This window comes from Watersipora subatra, chromosome 10, assembly GCF_963576615.1.
Source record: "Watersipora subatra chromosome 10, tzWatSuba1.1, whole genome shotgun sequence".
Taxonomy (NCBI): Eukaryota; Metazoa; Bryozoa; class Gymnolaemata; order Cheilostomatida; family Watersiporidae; genus Watersipora; species Watersipora subatra.
The window spans coordinates 23,285,784-23,306,396 of NC_088717.1; the positions used below are offsets into that span (position 1 = coordinate 23,285,784).

At 33.6% G+C, this 20,613-nt stretch overlaps 1 protein-coding gene across 1 annotated transcript; it reads right to left on the reverse strand.

The window, feature by feature from the left end:
• Positions 1 to 7,414: 7,414 nt before the first annotated feature.
• Positions 7,415 to 20,319, reverse strand: LOC137406893 (deoxynucleoside triphosphate triphosphohydrolase SAMHD1-like). Its single transcript, XM_068093495.1, has 11 exons — positions 20,182 to 20,319; positions 17,991 to 18,185; positions 17,656 to 17,808; positions 16,643 to 16,861; positions 16,085 to 16,187; positions 15,131 to 15,277; positions 14,400 to 14,566; positions 9,531 to 9,633; positions 9,295 to 9,442; positions 8,417 to 8,507; positions 7,415 to 7,432 (listed from the first exon to the last, which is right to left on the reverse strand). Exons 1-11 carry the CDS (start codon positions 20,317 to 20,319, stop codon positions 7,415 to 7,417), a joined length of 1,482 nt encoding a protein of 493 aa, XP_067949596.1.
• Positions 20,320 to 20,613: the final 294 nt, after the last annotated feature.

The following is a 20,613-nucleotide window of genomic DNA, read 5'->3' on the forward strand; positions in this document are numbered from 1 at the left end:
ATAACAAACTGATGAATCAAACGAGATTTAGAAACAGTTACGCTGGACCACTGTATTAAACACCCATTGGACATGACTGAAAATAACTAGACAAGATATTTTTTGTCTAAGATTGGTTGAACTAGATTCCTGCTTTGAAGCGGCATAGTGTATTCTGATTTTAGTATAGCGACTTACTATAGTTTTGAGTAGACTGTTGGCATGCACTGTACATGTAAAACCTTGATTGAGGTTATGTAATAAGACATATATGTTACTGTCTGTGATGTTACTTGTTTAAAAGCTCTCTGTGTGATACCATAGCTCTCCATGTGTGAATGTAAGCACTTTTTTGCAGCAATGCATATTCGGCCTATCAATGGGGTCACCGATCCTCCTCTGTTTTTAACTGAGATTAGGGTTATGTCATCACTACTGCTACTTCCCACTACTTCTACATTGGTCAAGAACTTGATACACTCATCACATTTGAGTTAGAAAAAATCCTCATCACCGAACTCCTCATCTTCACCTTCCTCAGCTTTTGTCTCTTCTTTCTTTTTCTTTCTAGCCAGAGAATGTAGCAGGAGTTGGCCAGTTTTTTCAGCCCTGCTCACATCAAGATCAGTACAGTTAGCATTGGGACGGTGTGATATCTGCTTTTATGAGCAGTGCTCGAAGTGCAGATCTAAAGCACTGCACATCCGGGTTATTGTTATAGCCACCCGTAGATCGTATTGTGGAAAACAGAACCTCAATGTGATCCTGGTTGATCTTAAAGGTTAGGAAGTAGTTGATGTAAGGGTAGTTGCTGAAAAGATATTGAGCAATGCCATGTACAGATTTGGCTGCTGACTCAAAACCGATGACGAAATGATGATGATTTTCCTATTATTTTCCACTAGCATTTTTCAGCTTGGTGTCTTTAATCGGCATAGATAGCTTATGATATTGTTGAGAACTTCTTGTTTTGAGTTGAAGTTCTGTCTTGTTATGGGCCATTGAGGAAATACCTAGGGTGTTGTGGTCTCTTCTGATGACATTTCACTAAGAATTTGGTCTTATTGTTACGTTTATGACTTAAAAACTAGCATGCCAAGCGTGCTTCCACTACTGAACTTATTGCTCAATTGAAGGCTTTGATGCTGTGATGCACATCACTACGACGTAACGTCGTGAAAACAACAGCCAATTATAGGCCTCACTTTTGCTTCATTGTAATGATAGCTATTCGCCAATCTAGGGTTTACTATATCTATGATAAAAACTGTTACAAAATCACACTCATTTTATTTTTATGTGAAATAGTCTAGATCGTGCCTAGCAAAGGCAGGCCAATTCCTTTACAGTTCATAATCGGTTACTGGATGACAAGGACAACAGTCATATATCCAGTGTTGTTTTATAAAAGATAGACGACTAGTTCCATAATAAACTATTCAGTAGACTGTCTTGACAATCTCATTAAATATCACAAACACACCTTAAGTAAAGCAACAAAAAGTGATCTCAATTTCTATAAGCGACTTAATATCTTGTTTGGTCTGATTAGTCAAACTAATAAAAGCCAGTACAGACTTTATTCAGATCAATTAGCTATATAAAACTTGAATAAATACCAAACTTACGAGAACACAAGCATTACGTCTCGATGAAAATATGGTGTTGAAATTGAACCCACTGATGTATGCTCTTAGCGGTCGGTCGTGTAGTTCACTTTCGATGATCTGCCCTGCCACGCCCTATTTAGGACATTTTCTACACAAGCTCCTACTAGTAGCGAAATTTGATAGTATTAGCTTCCCGATTATATTTACATACCGTACGTAATCCGGTTGCCATGTCCAATTACTACGTTTACAGGTAATAGAAACTAAAGTCCATGTACTCCGTTTGCCACACCCAGTTAATGCGTCAACAGGTGATAGAAAAAGTGGCCTACAGTCATTAATAACCTGACGCCTGACCACTATTTTAGTTAATAAACTGAAAATACAGTAGGTACTAATTGGCCATTAAAGGATGAGTAGAACTAAAAATAGTTTCTTACGCTTCACTCATCAGCCAAATCAGCCAATCAGACTCATTAACTCGAATATGAGTTTTTTCCAACACGGAAAGGGAAGAGTGGAGAAAAATTGATGACACAGATAGCATTTAGACCCTTAGTCCGCTTACGGTATAGTGCAACAATTGGTATTAACCATGCTAGTAGTGGTGAACATTTAATACCCATGCTTAAGTTGATACCCACTGCTATAGCTATCATGGATCGCATCATCCATTACAATCAAATACTACATTGTAATAAGCTAATAAGCTCTACTGATAAAGAAAAGGCAACAATCTAACATTTTTGTGATCCGTGGAAAGCTATTCACAACGAGTTTGACCGAGAGTTTCTCTCTCTTCTATTCATCCCCAAGGGCTGGTCTGATATGATATAAAATTCACCCTTTTTACTAACTTACACATTAATAAAAAGCTACCCCTTATCACTTCATCACCACAGGCTAGTTGCCCCCTTAATGGCTCAATCACTGCTCAATCACTCAATGAGACAGGTTTAGCACCTATCCATTGCACCATCTAAAAAAATGTACCTTTTTTATGAATCGCTCTAGAGTATCTGGCCACAAAAAAACCACCACTAAAACATGATTTTTTTTGTCGAGCCTTTGGGGATGAAAGTTGAGAGTGAAACTCGAGGGTGGGTGCGTAGCAAAACAATTAAACACATTCATTGGTGACTCATGCAAATACAGTAACCTCACTTAAACGATGAATAACCTTTCTAATGATTTGAAATATTAAAGAGCTTCTCAATCTGCAAGAAACCTCTAACCTTTTGAAGAAATTAAGGCGAGAAACAGAGAAAGTAGCAAACTCGTTTATTTTATTAATCATCAAATAATCAAAGTTTAAAAGCTAGTCAAACAGTAAATGTGTTGCTTGATGGCAAACATTGCTTTCTCTTCAGCTAATCCTCGTCCTTTGAAACACTTACAGTTGATTGTTTGTACCCATATGGTCCACATTTGTGCAACTCCAGATGCCTGCTGAAACCGGTGCTGCTTGAAAAAAATACAACAAATAAATATAGCCTATAATTGTATAACATAATGCAAAATAATTATTTGAAATATAATTTTATCATTAAAATTTATCAAAATGAAAATTATAAAATAATTGTGCTTTTTGTTTCTACATATACTTTTGGATAAAATAGCACTTTAGACTGAGTTTCTCAGGTAATAAATAAATGGCAGAGTGACCCCCTTTGCCAGGCAGAAAATGATCTCTAAAATCATCAACTACCAGTTTAATCCAGTGAATTGTTGTATGATGTGTTAAACAGCTGTAATTTTGTCACTAGTTGTCTTATCCTGAACTATATGTATGCCTAAACTCAGTATTAATAGTAGGGGTCTTGCCTCGCTTAGACACAAATGTTCGTTACTCAGTAATATCAAGGCTAGCCTCTTTTCTATTACTAGTCACTCTTTGGCATCAATTAGGAATTTGTATGTAATCTCCCAGATCGTTGAGGTATCAAAAATAAATTGGCCTTTCGCAGGCTTTGATATATAATATAATGTATATTTTACAATAATAGGCTTATAAGCCTCACTTGAGCAGAAAATGAATCAAAAAATTTTTCCAACTAATTCGTAGTATATAACATATATCTCATAAAAATAATGGCAATAAAATTGTCCTCAAAACGCCGGTTTAGTAGAACGCATGATGCGTGAAAAATTACTATATTTCACAATGTTTTGCACAAAGTACTGCAGCAAATAAACTAAATAGCAGCAAACAAACTTTAAAACAAATTATTGAGTAGTCTAATTAATATAATTATGTTGGAATTGAAAGCATAAAATATGTAAAAAGCAAACTTGAGGATTGGTATAAACACTGCTTAAACAAAGAGGGGCCAAATATAAAATCTGTGAAAATAGATATACATATCTGTTACAACAGATTTCTAGTTATAAAAACAAAAATATAATACAGAAATGTTAAAATAGGTTATACGGTGAATGGTATTATTAGTTGAAGGACAATATGTGTAGTTTGAGTTTTGTTTTAAATGATTTCAGAGAAAGAGTTTTTAAATAAATGCAGAGGTGATTAAATGAATTTAGAAGGTTACTATTGAGATTTTTGTGGTTTATGGCACAAGGTCACCTAAATCTGGTTCTGGTTTTGTGATCATGGTATTGGTTTGAAAGCTATAGCTGAGATATTTAGGGCATTTATGGTTGAGCATTGATTAAGCAGTGAGACAGGTAAAGTACTTTGATAGCTTAGGTAAGGAAGAACACTAGTAGTGCTTGTGATTAGGTTGGTAGGTGGTAAGTGATGGTTTTTATGAGGTATGTTTAGGTTTTTAAATATAAGGCGCAAAGCTTTTATGTAACATCAATTGTGTCGGTATGTTCACAGGTGTTGTAGGAAAGCACACATGAAGGCCGTATGTGAGATAGACATGGATAAAATTATTGTACAATAGTCCGGCAATATCAAAGTTCATAAGATGATGAATATTATAAAATACTTTGTAGATTAAATGATATTTTGTTTAAAAAGAATGAAATGTGGCCCAGCCATAATAAAGAGACGTTGATGTAAAGCCAAGTAGTTTAGAAGTAAACTGTCCTGTTAGGGTACTGTTGAATATAGAAATTGTCAGGCGGAAACTCAATGGTAGATTTGCTAGGAGATAGTGAGATTTTGAGATGTTACGAGACATTTGATTTGTCACGCCTCACTGTTGGATAAGGGTTAGGTCTGCATTTATTTTAGATTGGAGGCATGAAGGGTCAGTTTTGGATATAAAGATTGAGGTATCGTCAGCATAAGCATGAGGCGTGCTGTGGAGTGGTAATTTTACTGAATCATTTAAAAAATTGAAATCTAAAAATTTGAAATACTAAATCATTAAAAAGTTTGAAATAGTTTGAGTGCAAAAATTGAACCTTGCAGAAAACTGTAGGAAGAGCATCTGACCATATATTAATTGTTTCTATGTATTTGGTGTTGTCTTATCAGGTGTGACCCAATGGTTTCCAGAAATTTACAAGTTCAATCTACAAGTTCATCAAATATCATAAACATTACAATTTATGTACAATACAAATATGTGTCATAATTAATGTACATCTGTATGATCATTTTCTCATAAATGCAAACCTTGCAGTACCGACACACGCATTGTGAGAAACTGTCACATGCTTGCATGCTTATACAAACAAACTGGGAACCAATGGAATTAATTAACTAAGCTGACCAATCAGAAGATATGTGTATGAACTCTTCTTCCAATAAGGATTTACATATTAATATTTCAGTATTATATTAGTATAGTTTAAGATTTGTAAATAATGACACTAGTTCTCCAAAACCTACATTCATAATGGAAAAAGTTCAAATTGTCTTAATATTGGTTTTATATAATAAAGATACATTTGTTTTCTCAAATGATGAATTTATGTTCCATATTTTATTACCAGTTTGATGTGGATACATCAACGTCGTCATTATGCAAGACTACTTAGTGAAATGGATTGGTCAAATGTGACACGCATCACAATTTGGCGTGAATGTGTGATTGGTAAAACCGTTTTCCATAACATGGTAGGCTTATAAAATGTGAAGCGTAGAATGTGAAGTTGGGGAATAATTCCGTTTTTTGAGCTTGGCAATTTAAGTTTTACTATACTCTGCTGTAGCCATCATAGGGCACTGAGCCGGACAATTATTGTTTCACAACCTGCTGCACCCAAAAGAAGAGAGCCAAAACCAACTTATTATACTTTGTTGAAACCAGAAGAGTGCTCTACACCCAACACTTCATGTGGTGCAACCTGCCGTGACTAACAACAACGATATGGAACTAAATTGTTTGTTAAAATAATTTTATCATCTGTATCTATAGTGTTTCTTGTAGTGTACCAATATGATATTACTCTCTTGAGAATGCTCAAACAGCTGACAAGTTCCTTCACTAAATATAGTGATTTTAAACCTTTTGAGTAAAGTCTTTCTTATGAGAGCATAACACTAACTGAAGTAACAATTAGTTTAGTAGTATATATCATACATATAATTATGTAAACTATCGTGGAAACAATTGCTTGGTTCTTCTAATCACAAAGCGCTGCTGTTTGCAAATTACTTACCAATTTTCATTACATAACAATAGAAAGTTTATATTTAATTACTAATCTAAGTTACCTATGCAGCAAAATAAAAGACAATAAAAACTGCATATCATTAACAATGAGCTACATTTTTGGCTAATCAGGTGGCAAATCTACAATTTAATGAGAAAAATAATGAGTGAGCTTCTTAGGAAACGAGCCAGTGAAATGTTCCTTCTGTAATTTTTAAGTGTTAGCAACTGTTAGAATACATACTTGTGATGTTCTGGTAGACACCCGAGGTAACAATTGAGTATTTTAACAGAATGGCAAAATGTTTTAGTTAGATTTCAGTTGAAATACAGAAACATGACAATTGTAAGAGTTTTGTAGTCAAACTCACTCCAGACAATCGTTTGATGTACATAGAGGCCGACCTTACCAGGGCATCATAAGCTATCCTCACTCATTTCTGTTTATAACAAGCTATGAGCTTATAACATCCATAAGCATATAACATCCATTAGCATATAACACCCATTAGCATATAACATCCATTAGCATATAACACCCATTAGCATATAACATCCATTAGCACGTAACATCCATTAGCTGTCTCCTAGTCATAAGTAACACCAGTCTAAGACTCATTGATGTGTGCCAACAGCCTTACCCTAAGGCTTACATTGCATGGTATTGAGTTTCAATGCGCCATTCAAATAACTACAAGCACAACATAATACTTGTACTTGAGTCACTTTACAGCCTTTAGAATATAATTGTATGTTATGGAGTCAGCGGGAAATCAGCTATTCATCTATTGTTATTATAGATCAACTTGCATCAGTACTGGCCTTAGATAACATTGAATTCCATTCATGTACATTCATTTGATTTTATCAGTTATTTGATCTAATATAATCTCGCTATAAAAGTCAATATTTGTTACATTGTTGAGCTGTTCCAACCTTAGAAATGAAACTTGACTACTGAGTTGAGGCTAAATTTTTACAAATGCATTTCCTTCTGACGAAGATTGTTATTTTAACAACTAAATGTTTGCTTACCGTTTATATTACTAAAAGGTCTGTAGGCATTTTAATATCCAATGAAGTTTTCCTTAATCAGTATATTTATTGTCGGGTTAAACGTTTTCAAGTTGTTGTACTCTATATTAATTTGTAATACTTGATTTGTATTTTATTTAAATGTGTAACTTCACATAATGGCACTCAGTGAAAATTTGATATAAAACATAAAACATACATTAAATTAAACTGATAGAGCTAGTCAAAGTCAGCTGTCTGAACAAACAGTAAGCCCGGCTTCTACTTTTAAAGAACATTCAAATTCTTTCACAAAAGCAGAAGCTAACATAACTGTGACGGCAATTGCAACAGGAAAGTCTTTTATCTTCATCCACATAAACTCTGCACAGCATTTACAATTGGTCAGCGCTAAAATGCTCACAATTCTAAAGCTGTTTACTCTAAATGAGGGCATACTATCAAGTCTCAGCTACTGGCTAAAACATATATTTCTGAGTACTTCAAACAATGTCTATCAAACCTTTACTGTCATATGTACTAGTAATTAAATGTCTGAAATCATGTTTATAGAATATAACACTGAAACATTATAGTTTACATCACTCACTAGTTACTGAACATGTAAATACTTTTTCTGTCTTAACATCACTTGAAGTTTATCCTTCATACTCTTGTACTCCGCCTTTTCAACCATCGGGAGAGTTGTGCAGTATACCCTCAGAAACTACAATTTAGTTAGCTGAGTAGAAATGTTCACCTTTACAGAAAGATTTAAAAAACTCCGAAGGACAACATGAAGAATAGGCTAGTTATAGCGTCTGATAGTTTAAATAGTTTGAGCGGTGTTCTTTATTACACCCTCATACAGAGGAATGTTTAATGGTGAAATCTGGAACTAGCTAGCGTCTAGTAGCAATAACATTATGATGTAATGTTCTCAAGTTCCTAAGTAACATTTCAATATTATCTGGCAAAATAGAGATCTTGGGTGATTTTTATAAAGATTTTTTTCAAACATTTAGAAGTTAATATTAATGCAGAGACATCGCAAGCATTGTGATACTATCTACATTCACATATGTTTAGTAAAACTCCTTGGCTAGATGCGACCGCTTACAAGCTTTTGCAAAAATAACTTTTTAACAGTTTTTGTTCTCATCTCTCTGTTAGTAAGCTTAGTATGTTTTAGCAGTGGCACAGTTGTTGTAGAACAACAAAAAACAAAAAACAAAAACTGACCCTGTGTTGAAATTCTTTAGGTAGGATGTATAACCTTTTTCCTTTGTCCTTCAGTAGAAACGGTGGGTTGCTGCTCTCCTTGCTGTAGAACCTAAATTCAAACAGCATCTTGAAAGCACCTTAAACCGATCTACAATTCTACTCAATTACTGGTGTCATTGTTCCTAGCATGATAGAGACACAAATAGAACTCTTTCTGACACAATCGTATGAGTTTTATGTTTACATTTGATGTCAATGCTGTCAAGTAATCATAGTTGTTGGCTACTAATACCTTGCACAGTGGTTGAATCTTAACTCTATACTTTTATGATGACAGAGAAAGTTATTTATTTTACTAATATACACATTTGATTAGAATATTCATATTCATATTTATTCAATCTTGTAACTCATTCAAGACAGGTCAAGATATAACTATCATTTATACATGTATTATAGAGTATGACAATCACTAGACAGCAAGGCTGCTCTATAACATGGAAGAGCACATAATATTAATTTTTGTTTCATAAAAACAATGTTATTGCAGAAGAATTGTTTCAAAGTTTAAAAAATTTAATTCAAATATAAACAATTGTTGACAGAGTTGCACTTAGGAATAAAATAGAGGGTGACATATAACCTTGATTAATATAGTAATACAACATACTATTATTAGTATAATAGCAGTAATCATTGTTACTATAGTATAATTGTATTACCACATAAGCCTACAGGTAATAGATTAAAGAGAAATTATGCTAATCTAACAAAGAGACAAGCACCATGACATCCTTTTGACAAAAAGATCTTACCATAGTAAATGTAGTAATCAGCAGTGTTTCCATCTTACCATAGTACAATAAGTGTAGCAATCAGTAGTGTAGCCATCTTACCATATGTAGTCGAGGGGATTTTTATCTTTTTTCCCAAAGTTCATATCCGTCTCAGCCCATCTGAACTGACGTTGGCAATTCTCTGTTAGTCTTCGTAAAATTTCATCAAACTCCTCACTATGAACCCCTTCACCTAAATCGATCATGGCTGTATTTAGTATTAATAGCTTTAAATAGGCGTTTACTTATTTGTCTGCACAATAAGAGTTTGTATAGGACACATTTTTCTACTTTACCTTCTATTCTAGCCTCTGCAACAAACTTCCAGATTTGCCTTTCTTGAAGATGTTGGAGCAGGTCTCGTGACTCGTTCAGCGCTTCTCCTTCACTCTCTAAGATCTAGTGAAAATGCACAACAACCTTGACTAGCACTAGTTATGTTTGACTTGCTAGGCTAAAGACTATTGTACAGTTCTGGATACATCAGTCCAAACTTCTAAACTATAACCAGTATTTCAAATAAGTAGAAGAAGCAAAACGAAAATTGTGTTTTCGAAATGAGGTTCCAAATCATTACAAAGTTTGGGTATTTTTGAAAAGAGGGTGTACAGCTCTATTATAGAGCAATACGCTGTAATAGAAAAGAAGTAAAAATGAAAATGACTGTAACAGATAAGCTCTTCATGAACGCATATCAGCAAACAATTCTCTAAGTGTTTTATACTATAAAATCTCTATTTTCATGCCATGATAATCTATTTTTCAATCATTTTCCTATTTTTCAAACCTAGTGGCGTTTTATTAGAGGTAGTGTTCAAATAGACGGTGGCGTCGTTTTTTTTATTAGCTCACCAGAATTTTGGAAAATTAGATTTAACCCTTTTATGGGAGAAGTGATGTCAATGTCACCTAAATTATGTAGTCTTCTTTGGGTAGAGCAACATTATTGTCATCGGCCTCAGAATTTTGGCTAAACCGTTTTTTCATACATTCGTAAAAACTTTCATTTGAACCCCTCCTTTGTTTGAACATACTCTCCAATGGAACACCACCATGGAAAAAGGGTTGAAAAATACAACCTTTACCCTTTAATTGAAGGCCACCTTTATTTGCCTGCTACTTTGAATTTTTTGATCTTTACAAACCTATAATAGAAAGTAATCAGTAGAAAATTGTCCACAGAATAGTCCTAATAATGACTCGGTTACATCAATTAATTGAATTGTACCGTTGTTGTAGTAGTTGCCATGTTTTTAGTGACGTGTACATGAGAAGATCAATCATCACAATTATTAGAATTACACGCTGACATAAAATCACAAAGGTCTAAATCATATACATTGTTTTCATATTTGTCTATAATATAGCTTACAGTCTGACCTGAAGACTTTTACAGTTTTGATAAATAATAAGAATACTGTTCAGAAGCGAAGTACCATACAAAGTAATAGCAGTCATCGTTATGGTGTATTCTATCTTTAATGATAAAATTTCTTTAAAAATTAAAAAAAATATGTTATTTTTTAATTCCAAAGCTTTGGTGTTCACTTTAAAATTTCAAAAAAGTTACCATCGAAATAATTAATATTAGTATCATGCTAATATTGTATAATCAAAGTAGTTCACTGTTTAACTTGGTTTGATTCTTGACGTATGTGAAAAAATAGTTTAGCAAAAATGTTCAGGGTTGAAAGGATTAAACTTATCTTTACAAAGTTCTGACGCTCAAGTCATATATACAGCGCTACCTTTTATTTAAATGTCACCTTTAATTAAACGCTGCTATAGGGGAAGGGTTGAAAAGTAGAACGCCATGGTGTTCAAATAGAGATTTCACGGTATGTCAAAGTATCAGATTTAGTTAAACAAGGAATTACTATTTGCCGGATTTATTTTTATTAATTGTTGCGATGGTGTTGATTACCACAATTACGTCGTAATATGTCCCTGAAAAGTATTTTCATTGCTCATCAAAACACTTTAAAGTCTTCAGGTCAGACTGTAAACCACATTATGGCCGAATCTGAAAACAATGGATTAGAAATAGACCTTAATGACTTTGAATCAGAGTGTAATTTTATTGATTGTGACAATTGATCTTCTCAGATAAACCTTCACAAAAACCATGGCAACCACTATAGCAACATTGAAAAAATTAATTGTTATTGATGCCACATTATGATGCCATGACATTATTAGCACCATTTTGTAGACACATAACTTTTAGTGAAGATTGTTTACTTTGATATAAAAGTAAAGAGTGGCACCTTTGTTATTGCTGATTATCAAATAATGATTGATAGAAGTGGCTTGTGCAAACACAATATGCCTTTCACCTTGTTAAGTACACCAAGACGGATTCCAACAAGTGACACTTATAGCCTTTGTGCTAATCTATACAGTTATTCATTATAACCTTAAATAAATAAGACTTTGACAATGGAGGAAATAATTGCATGCTATTATCTTGACAATCATGATATCAAACCAAACTGTATCAATTCTAATAATGAATTCAAATTTTATTCAAATAACTGAATTGGCTGATCCCCAGCTGCGAATAAGTGTTTACTTTGCTAGAGAGTTAAAACAACAGGCAATGCAAGCATATTTTTCAAGAGATCAAATGCTTGCGATCAACAGATCTATGAAAGTGAATTTTTGGATTGATCAGCATGCATAGTTAAGTTAGCATAGTTATCTTAGAAGTTTTTCTTAATACAGGAATTAAAATGCAAGTGTTGCAGGTTTTAGCATTGAGTATTGTAGACATGAATTAATCGCTGTATATATAAATCTCAATTTTTTGTCTATCGGTCCATTCCTAGTTTTGTCTGTCAAGCTATAGTGGTAAAGTTATAAGAACGAGTATTCCGCTGCGAGCTGGATTTGAACTCACAACCTCCAGTTCTGTGGGCATCTATTTATCCAATACACTACACTGTCTAGCTGGCTATGCCATAGAATAAATTTGACACATACTTGGACTACATGCCAATCTGTTATGGCTTCACGTTAAACACTGCAGCTGGCGTTATGCGTAAAGCCATACCAAAAGAAAATCCGTGAAACCATACCAGAGAGAAAAGCTTGCCCATAAGTAAAGAAAAATGCTTAAACTCATATAGCCAACAAGACTATTGCAATCAGTATAGATCTGTAGTAGGTACTGCAGCAGGTACGATATGAATTACACGGAAATAGACACATTAAACAGAAATAGCACAGTACACAGAAATAAACACCTTTTTTTAGAAGTTGTAATGGCAAATTTTGATGTTGAATATGTTGATTAAAAAGAATTATTTTTTTGTACAAATGGTTTTTATTACCCATGCAATGCCAATCATCCAGTTAGTTTTATATAAAAAGACTTTTATTTTCTAAAATGTTATATTTCCTTTATTATATAATACTATTGATCTCATAAAATAATAACATTTTTGTTGTAGATGAAGAGGCATTCACCTCTGCTCCTTAATACTACCTCCTTACCTCATCACTCTGTCACCTGGTAAATAAAAGTGTTTCTATCTATGCGTAGTATTATGTGTCAGTCAGGTAACTTTTATATTTGTCCACTTTGACTATTCTGTTTACTTTGACATTCTTTGATCTTTATGAACCCACAATAAAAAGTGATCGGTAGAAGTAGCAGTGAAATATAGGTGGCATTCAAGTAAAGGGTTGTGCTGTATTTCTCAACCTTTATCCTATAATGGCGTTCTATTAGAGGTGGCGTTCAAATAAAGGTTTTGCGTTCAAATAGAGGTTTTACGGTATATGGAGTCTAATAGCTACAAAGCATTTATTAAGCCTGCAAACCTTGCTAATATACTAACCAACATGGGAATGAAGGCAAATGTTATACAACATAGTTAATTATGTACTTTTAACTAGATGAATGACTGGCTTTGCTTTGATAATAAAATAATTACCCAATGAATTTGAGTAACTTACCTGGCAGCTAGTAACTTGAGTTAGTCTAAATATTTACTATAATAATAGTTGTGAAACCAGCTTAACATTACGCTTAATGACATTATGTGTAATTGCATTATGCGTAATGTACATTACAATACACATTACATTGCGATGTACATCACATTACATACATTAATATCATTATGCGTAATGACATTACACATAACGCCAAGCGGGTCAATAGTATTTTCAAAAGTGTTGAATAAGTATGTGCCTTAATATTCCAAAGTATGGCAAGGACAAAGCAGTGTATTGTGTTAGCTCGCCAATGTGCAAACTTTGAGGTTTGACGTGCACATCCAGTGCAAAGTAGATTTTTAATTCCTAAAACTTTATCGTTATAGCTGGGTAGTTATTTGACAAACAAACACTGAAATATGTAGGTAAAAATAATATAATAAATGCATTTTTACCAAAATATTGGGTATACTTTACGATGTATGTTATGATTCAACATATTTTAACTGTCGGCCATGAGAATATCAACTGCCATTAAATATAAAGCAAACTATCAAAGTTCTTTTAAATTGTTTACTATTAAGCAGAACATCTCTTGTAAGTATTCCCCGATGTATTCTCCATATATCAGCAGGTGAGAAACTGGTTGATGCAGACTAACATTTTTGCTAACCCCTTCACATAAATCCTAGCATCAAAAGGTGTCTCACTGAATGCTCATCACCAAATTGGTCTAATGGGAGATCTATCAGTCTAATGTGAGATCTATCAGTCTAATGTGAGATCTATCTGTCTAATGTGAGGTCTATCTGTCTAATGTGAGATTTGTCAGTCTAATGTGAGATCTATCAGTCTAATGGGAGATCTATCTGTCTAATGTGAGATCTATCTGTCTAATGTGAGATATATCTGTCTAATGTGAGATCTATGTGTCTAATGTGAGATCTATCTGGCAAAGACTAAATTAGAAGTGTAAAGGTGATAAAAACTTTGAACAGTACGTTAAAAATATTGTCTGAGTTTATTTTTAGCTTAAAAATGAAACTTCATTCAGAATCCTATAGAAAGTGTTTAGGTAGTGTTGTTTGTAAGGGTTTTTGCAAGTTCCCTAAAAATAAATGTAAGTACACACTATAACTAGTCTCGAGGTAAGTGGGAATAAAATAGTTCAATAATAAACTGTCTTATTTCTACAAAACACCTGCCATAAGCTCTTGCACTACCTTGGAGAATATTCCATCATCTAAGTGGGTGTAGGCTTCCATGTCTCGATCCTCCAGGCATTGTATGAGAGATTTTTTATCAACTGTAAGTGCGCCACTACTAGCTGCTTTTTGAAGAGCTTCCGCTACTTGCAGTTCAATGCCAACAACCACACGATGCTGGCAGGCTAAAAGCAAAATATAAGAATTTTTTTTTAATTACGTTACCATAAAAGTAAAGAGTTACACCTTTGTTATAGCTGATTATCAAATAATGATTCATAGCTGTAGGCTGTGCAAACACAACATATCTTACACTTTGGTAAATACATAAAGACAGATTTCAACAATTGACACTTATAGCCTTTTATGTTAATCAATACAGCTATTCATTATAACCTTAAATAAATAAGACTTTGACAATGGAGGAAACAATTGCATGGTATTATCTTGACAACCATGATATTGAACCAAACTGTATCAATTACATTAATAAATGCAAATGTTATTCAAATAGCTGAATTAGCTGATCTTCTGCTGCAAATAATTGTTTACTTTGCTAGAAAGCTAAAACTACGTGCACTGTAAACGTATTTTTTCAGAGCTCAAACATTCAAATATTGATTCAAGTATTGACTTCTGTATCTTAAACCTTCGTAGAATCATGGCAAAAAGTTCCATGCCTTATCTACGTGATAAATGTCTCTTTGTAACTTTATAGTTGTTCCCAACAGCGGATGTTTTGTACATACCTTTCTGGTGTAAGTCAAATCTAGTGTGAAACATGCTGCTAATGGTGTTTGCTTCTTTGTCTCTATAGCAGATCTTTCTCTCCTTCCCAACGCTGAGAACTCGCTGGTGGTAGATCAGTCGGTAGGGATCAAAGCCACATTTGATTCCTATGCAAAGACATTTCCGATTCAACGAGTAATATATTATTCCATGATGGAATAACTATCTGTTATAGTACTAGCATATCTAGACTAGCTATAATGTCAATTAAACTAACTATAATAAAAGTAATATTAGCAATAATTATTATATTGTTCCATTGTTTAACTGATCTATCGCTGCCTTGTGGGAATAGACTTACTTTAGGGACCAAGTCTAAGGATGACAACTCTGACAGAGACCAAAAAGTTACTCCTGAATGAGAAAACATTTTAACCTTCAACTAAAAGAGCGAGCATCAACAGAAAATAAAAAGCCTAATTTCCATGATGAATACAACAGTTACTAAGCTACTAGTTCAATTTGAAAAAAGAAGGCCATGCCAGCCTTTCCATTTATTCAAAGAAAACCAGATATGAGCAAGTAATTACTAACCTATTGGATTAGAGAAAAAATTATGTCCAATTACATGTAAATGAGAAAGAGAGAAATAGAGTAGTGAAGCTTCAACAGGGTAAAATAGAGTTAGGATGAAGCAAACTCAAATTCTGATCACAGATCCATAAAAAGGTCACTTAGCTATAAAAAATTGAGTTGAATGTAAAATGACAGCACTAGTGCGATCTCAGCTTGTCAAACTTACAATTTGAGAAGCAGTTTGTATAGTAAAAAATATATTCACTGCTAATATAATTTCAGTTGTATACATGCTGTCAGCTAAACAGATGTAGTGTCTATGTGTTGTCCTTTCTTTATAGGTAGATCTTAAACATCGATAAGCTAGGTGCATAGACATATAGAGACACATTACTTACCCAAATGGAAACTGTCTCTAACAAGGTAATCCCATTTATCGACATCCATACCACTCTCACAATTAGAGACTATTTCATACAGATATGATCTCTCAGGCAGTATCTATCAAGAATATTATTAGGTATTTGATAGTATATCATATAGTGCTGCCTACTTTTTATATTAAATACTTTTAGGAGATTTACTGGACATATTTTTTATTAAAATTATACAAAAAGTTGACAGAGGTTATACAGTTGGTGAATTTTGAAGAATCGTTGAAGAAGATGCTCAAAATACCAATTTTTTCTGCAATAAAGCTGATGTTTATAGTACTTTTTAATGGGTGGATAGCTTATAAGAATTAAAAATAATGTCTGAGTTTGTTTTTAGCTCAAAAATGAAAATGCATCAGAATTCTATAGATATAAGTTTGTTTTTCTTGAAATGTTCACCTTAATTGCTATGTCTTCTGCTTGCAAACTAGATTTGAGTTGTTTTGTTGTTCAGCCGTGAGATTTGAGTTGTCAGAATACTCCCTTTTATTTATAATTTAGGTTGTTATAATGTTCACCCACCTCATTCAGGTTAGGCTTGATGAGAGACTTGATGAATTCCTTGTTTTCCTCAGTGAAGCCCCACATCGTAAACTCTTTCTTCTTTTTCTCCCAGATGAGATCAACCATTTTGGTCGACGCCATTTCATGGCTCCAGTCAGAGATATCAAGCGTTTTGGTGACCTTATCGAACATGTGAGAGAAAGGTCCATGCCCTAAATCATGGCAGAGTCCAGCCAACTACAAGAACAAAAATAGCTGACAATCGTTCGGCTCTAATACAGGTTCACTTGTTGCTCTAACTGCCAACAAAAACAAACATCCTAAAAACATTTAGATATTTAGGCTATTCCTAACCCCTAAATCTGTAGTACTATAGTAATTGCCAAAATGTTTGCTTTCAACTCATTCATTTTAACACTACATTTATAAGAATTTATAAAACCTTTTTTAATCACAAGGGCCATAGAATTGTTGCATACTTGGTGGATGTAGACAGCTTTGTGACACCCTTTTCACACTATAGAAAATTCATGCCACAGTAAATGAATCTAAAATTTAATTGTATATGCACGATCACTTCTAGGCTGTCATTGGTCGAAACTATTTTATTTAATAAATAACCAGTATAGTGTAGTCCATTAGGTTTTTAGTAACAATTCTAAGAACATGATGGGAAACTTGAAAGTAAAGCTTAAATTAATTAGAACTAGAGCATGTTTGACCTGATAGAGTAATCTTTGACGCAATACCGTGACAAGACTGATAGAATTACTACACTTTGATATACTGCATGCCATACTTACCACCCTAGAGTTCTAGGTTAAAGTTAAAATCAGAGGTTTCAAGACTTGTAAAACCGCTCAATCTTTTAGTATAATATAGCTGCTAACGTTCAAAACTCTATATGGCAAACCAAAAGCTAAGCAACAATCTCTTATTAAAATCAAATGAAATTCATCACTATTAGGCTATCAAACCACTATTTTTAAGCATATTTCTAATACTTCAACCCTATGTGCAGAGCGTTTTACCTGCACACACATGGCATCTATAGCTGAGATTTTAAGTTCAGGTTGTTGATCTTTGATCGTGTTGATAAGTTTACCAGCAAGGTGATAGGTACCAACACTATGTTCAAAACGGCTATAACTCGCACTTGGGTAGACATAGTACTTGGTAGAGAGCTACAACAAAAAAGTTCTATACAGCCAATGCATTTTTTACCATCATCAGTCCTTTAAGGAAGAACTTGTTATGTCAATATTCATGTTCTAGCTCCATAAATCATTGATAAATTGGCAGCAAACCGCAGTTCCAAACCTCCAATGAATTCGTTTGAAAAGCTTTCACGTAGAGAATAATTTACCTGCTTGATATAATGCAACCGTTGAAACTGTGGTGTGCTCATCATCACCAATGCTACAGGGTGTAGGTAAACTGTTCCGTGTATAGGGTCGTTAATGAGCTTGTGGTAGTCTCGAATCACAAAATTGTTCTCTTTGAGATGTTCACAAACTTTTCTCAGAAGATTATCAATAACAGCATCATTCAGCTTTTCTTTCTGCAGCCAAAATAGAACTTACACTTCAGGTAAAGAAAAAAACTTACACTTCAGGTAAACACTAGAACTTACACTTCAGGCAAAGAATAGAACTTACACTTCAGGTAAACACTAGAACTTACACTTCAGGTAAACAATAGAACTTACACTTCAGGTAAACAATAGAACTTACACTTCAGGTAAACAATAGAACTTACACTTCAAGTAAAGAATAGAACTTACACTTCAGGTAAACAATAGAACTTACACTTCAGGTAAACACTAGAACTTACACTTCAGGTAAACAATAGAACTTACACTTCAGGTAAACAATAGAACTTACACTCAGGTAAACACTAGAACTTACACTTCAAGTAAAGAATAGAACTTACACTTCAGGTAAACACTAGAACTTACACTTCAGGTAAACAATAGAACTTACACTTCAGGTAAACAATAGAACTTACACTTCAGGTAAACACTAGAACTTACACTTCAAGTAAAGAATAGAACTTACACTTCAGGTAAACACTAGAACTTACACTTCAGGTAAACAATAGAACTTACACTTCAGGTAAACAATAGAACTTACACTTCAGGTAAACACTAGAACTTACACTTCAGGTAAACAATAGAACTTACACTTCAGGTAAACAATAGAACTTACACTCAGGTAAACACTAGAACTTACACTTCAAGTAAAGAATAGAACTTACACTTCAGGTAAACAATAGAACTTACACTTCAGGTAAAGAATAGAACTTACACTTCAGGTAAACATCAGAACTTACACTTCAAGTAAACAATAGAACTTACACTTCAGGTAAACAATAGAACTTACACTTCAGGTAAACAGTAGAACTTACACTTCAGGTAAACAATAGAACTTACACTTCAGGTAAACAATAGAACTTACACTCAGGTAAACACTAGAACTTACACTTCAAGTAAAGAATAGAACTTACACTTCAGGTAAACACTAGAACTTACACTTCAAGTAAAGAATAGAACTTACACTTCAGGTAAACACTAGAACTTACACTTCAGGTAAACAATAGAACTTACACTCAGGTAAACACTAGAACTTACACTTCAAGTAAAGAATAGAACTTACACTTCAGGTAAACAATAGAACTTACACTTCAGGTAAACACTAGAACTTACACTTCAAGTAAAGAATAGAACTTACACTTCAGGTAAACACTAGAACTTACACTTCAGGTAAACAATAGAACTTACACTTCAGGTAAACAACAGAACTTACACTTCAGGTAAACACTAGAACTTACACTTCAGGTAAACAATAGAACTTACACTTCAGGTAAAGAATAAAACTTACACTTCAGGTAAACAATAAAACTTACACTTCAGGTAAACAATAGAACTTACACTTCAGGTAAAGAATAATAATCTACAGGTTTAACAATTCTAACACTGGCAAAACTAAATACTATTAATAACTAGAACACTGGCTGTCTGGTGTAAAAATGATAACACTTGCTAAATACTAATAATGACTAGTACCCTGGCTGTCTGGTGTGCTGTAAGGTCAGACAGACACAGCTTTTATAATAGTAAGACTATAATAATTTCTACAGGTATTAGTGAGCTCTTCCTTGATATACTTGTGGTAATCTTTAACTGTGACTGTTTTTAGACGGACTCGGAAACTGCTGTCATAAAACTTCCATTTTCTATCATATAATTATCTTCATATTTCTAGCCTACATACATTTATGTATATATACTTACACATTAAAGACCATTTCTAATGGGTAAGTTATATTGAGTACCCAACAATATAAGACTTAGAGTTGTTCCATAAACATATCCTTAATAATATCAAAGCTGATACAACTATCTGAAAAAAAAGTTCAAGTAAATTTTTGCATAACTTCATTCACTTGTCTAAAAGCAAGTATTGAGTTTAGTTTTAAAGACCATGCAAAAGTCAGCTGATGATATTTACTAACAACAACATAATGTAAACAATTATAAACATGGTTGTGGCTCTCACACTGAGAAGGGGGTAGTCAAGGAAAGTTAGACTTTCCAGAGATTCAAATTGCTTTAGAAGAGACTCTGGAAGATTCCATTCTTGTTCCTTGCCGGCTTCGATTATGACCCTTCGTAAGCCATTATTCTTGTCAGTCATGGTGCAACTGCAGAACTAAAATAAACACATAAAGCTATAAGACAGGCTTCTGCAATGTATTTCCACAACATAAATTACCCACTTTAAAATTTCATGGCACAGTTTTTCATAACTTTTGGTTTCACAGCAGAATTCAGTTGTAAACTCACTCAATATACAAAACAACAAAGTATTAACTAATGAAGAGTTCAATGATATTGTGGCGACTTGTCGAGCTAGGTAAGTCCCAGAGAGTAAAATGTACCCTTAGCCACTGCTCCTGCTGCCTGATGAAAATGCTTTCAGTTTTTATAT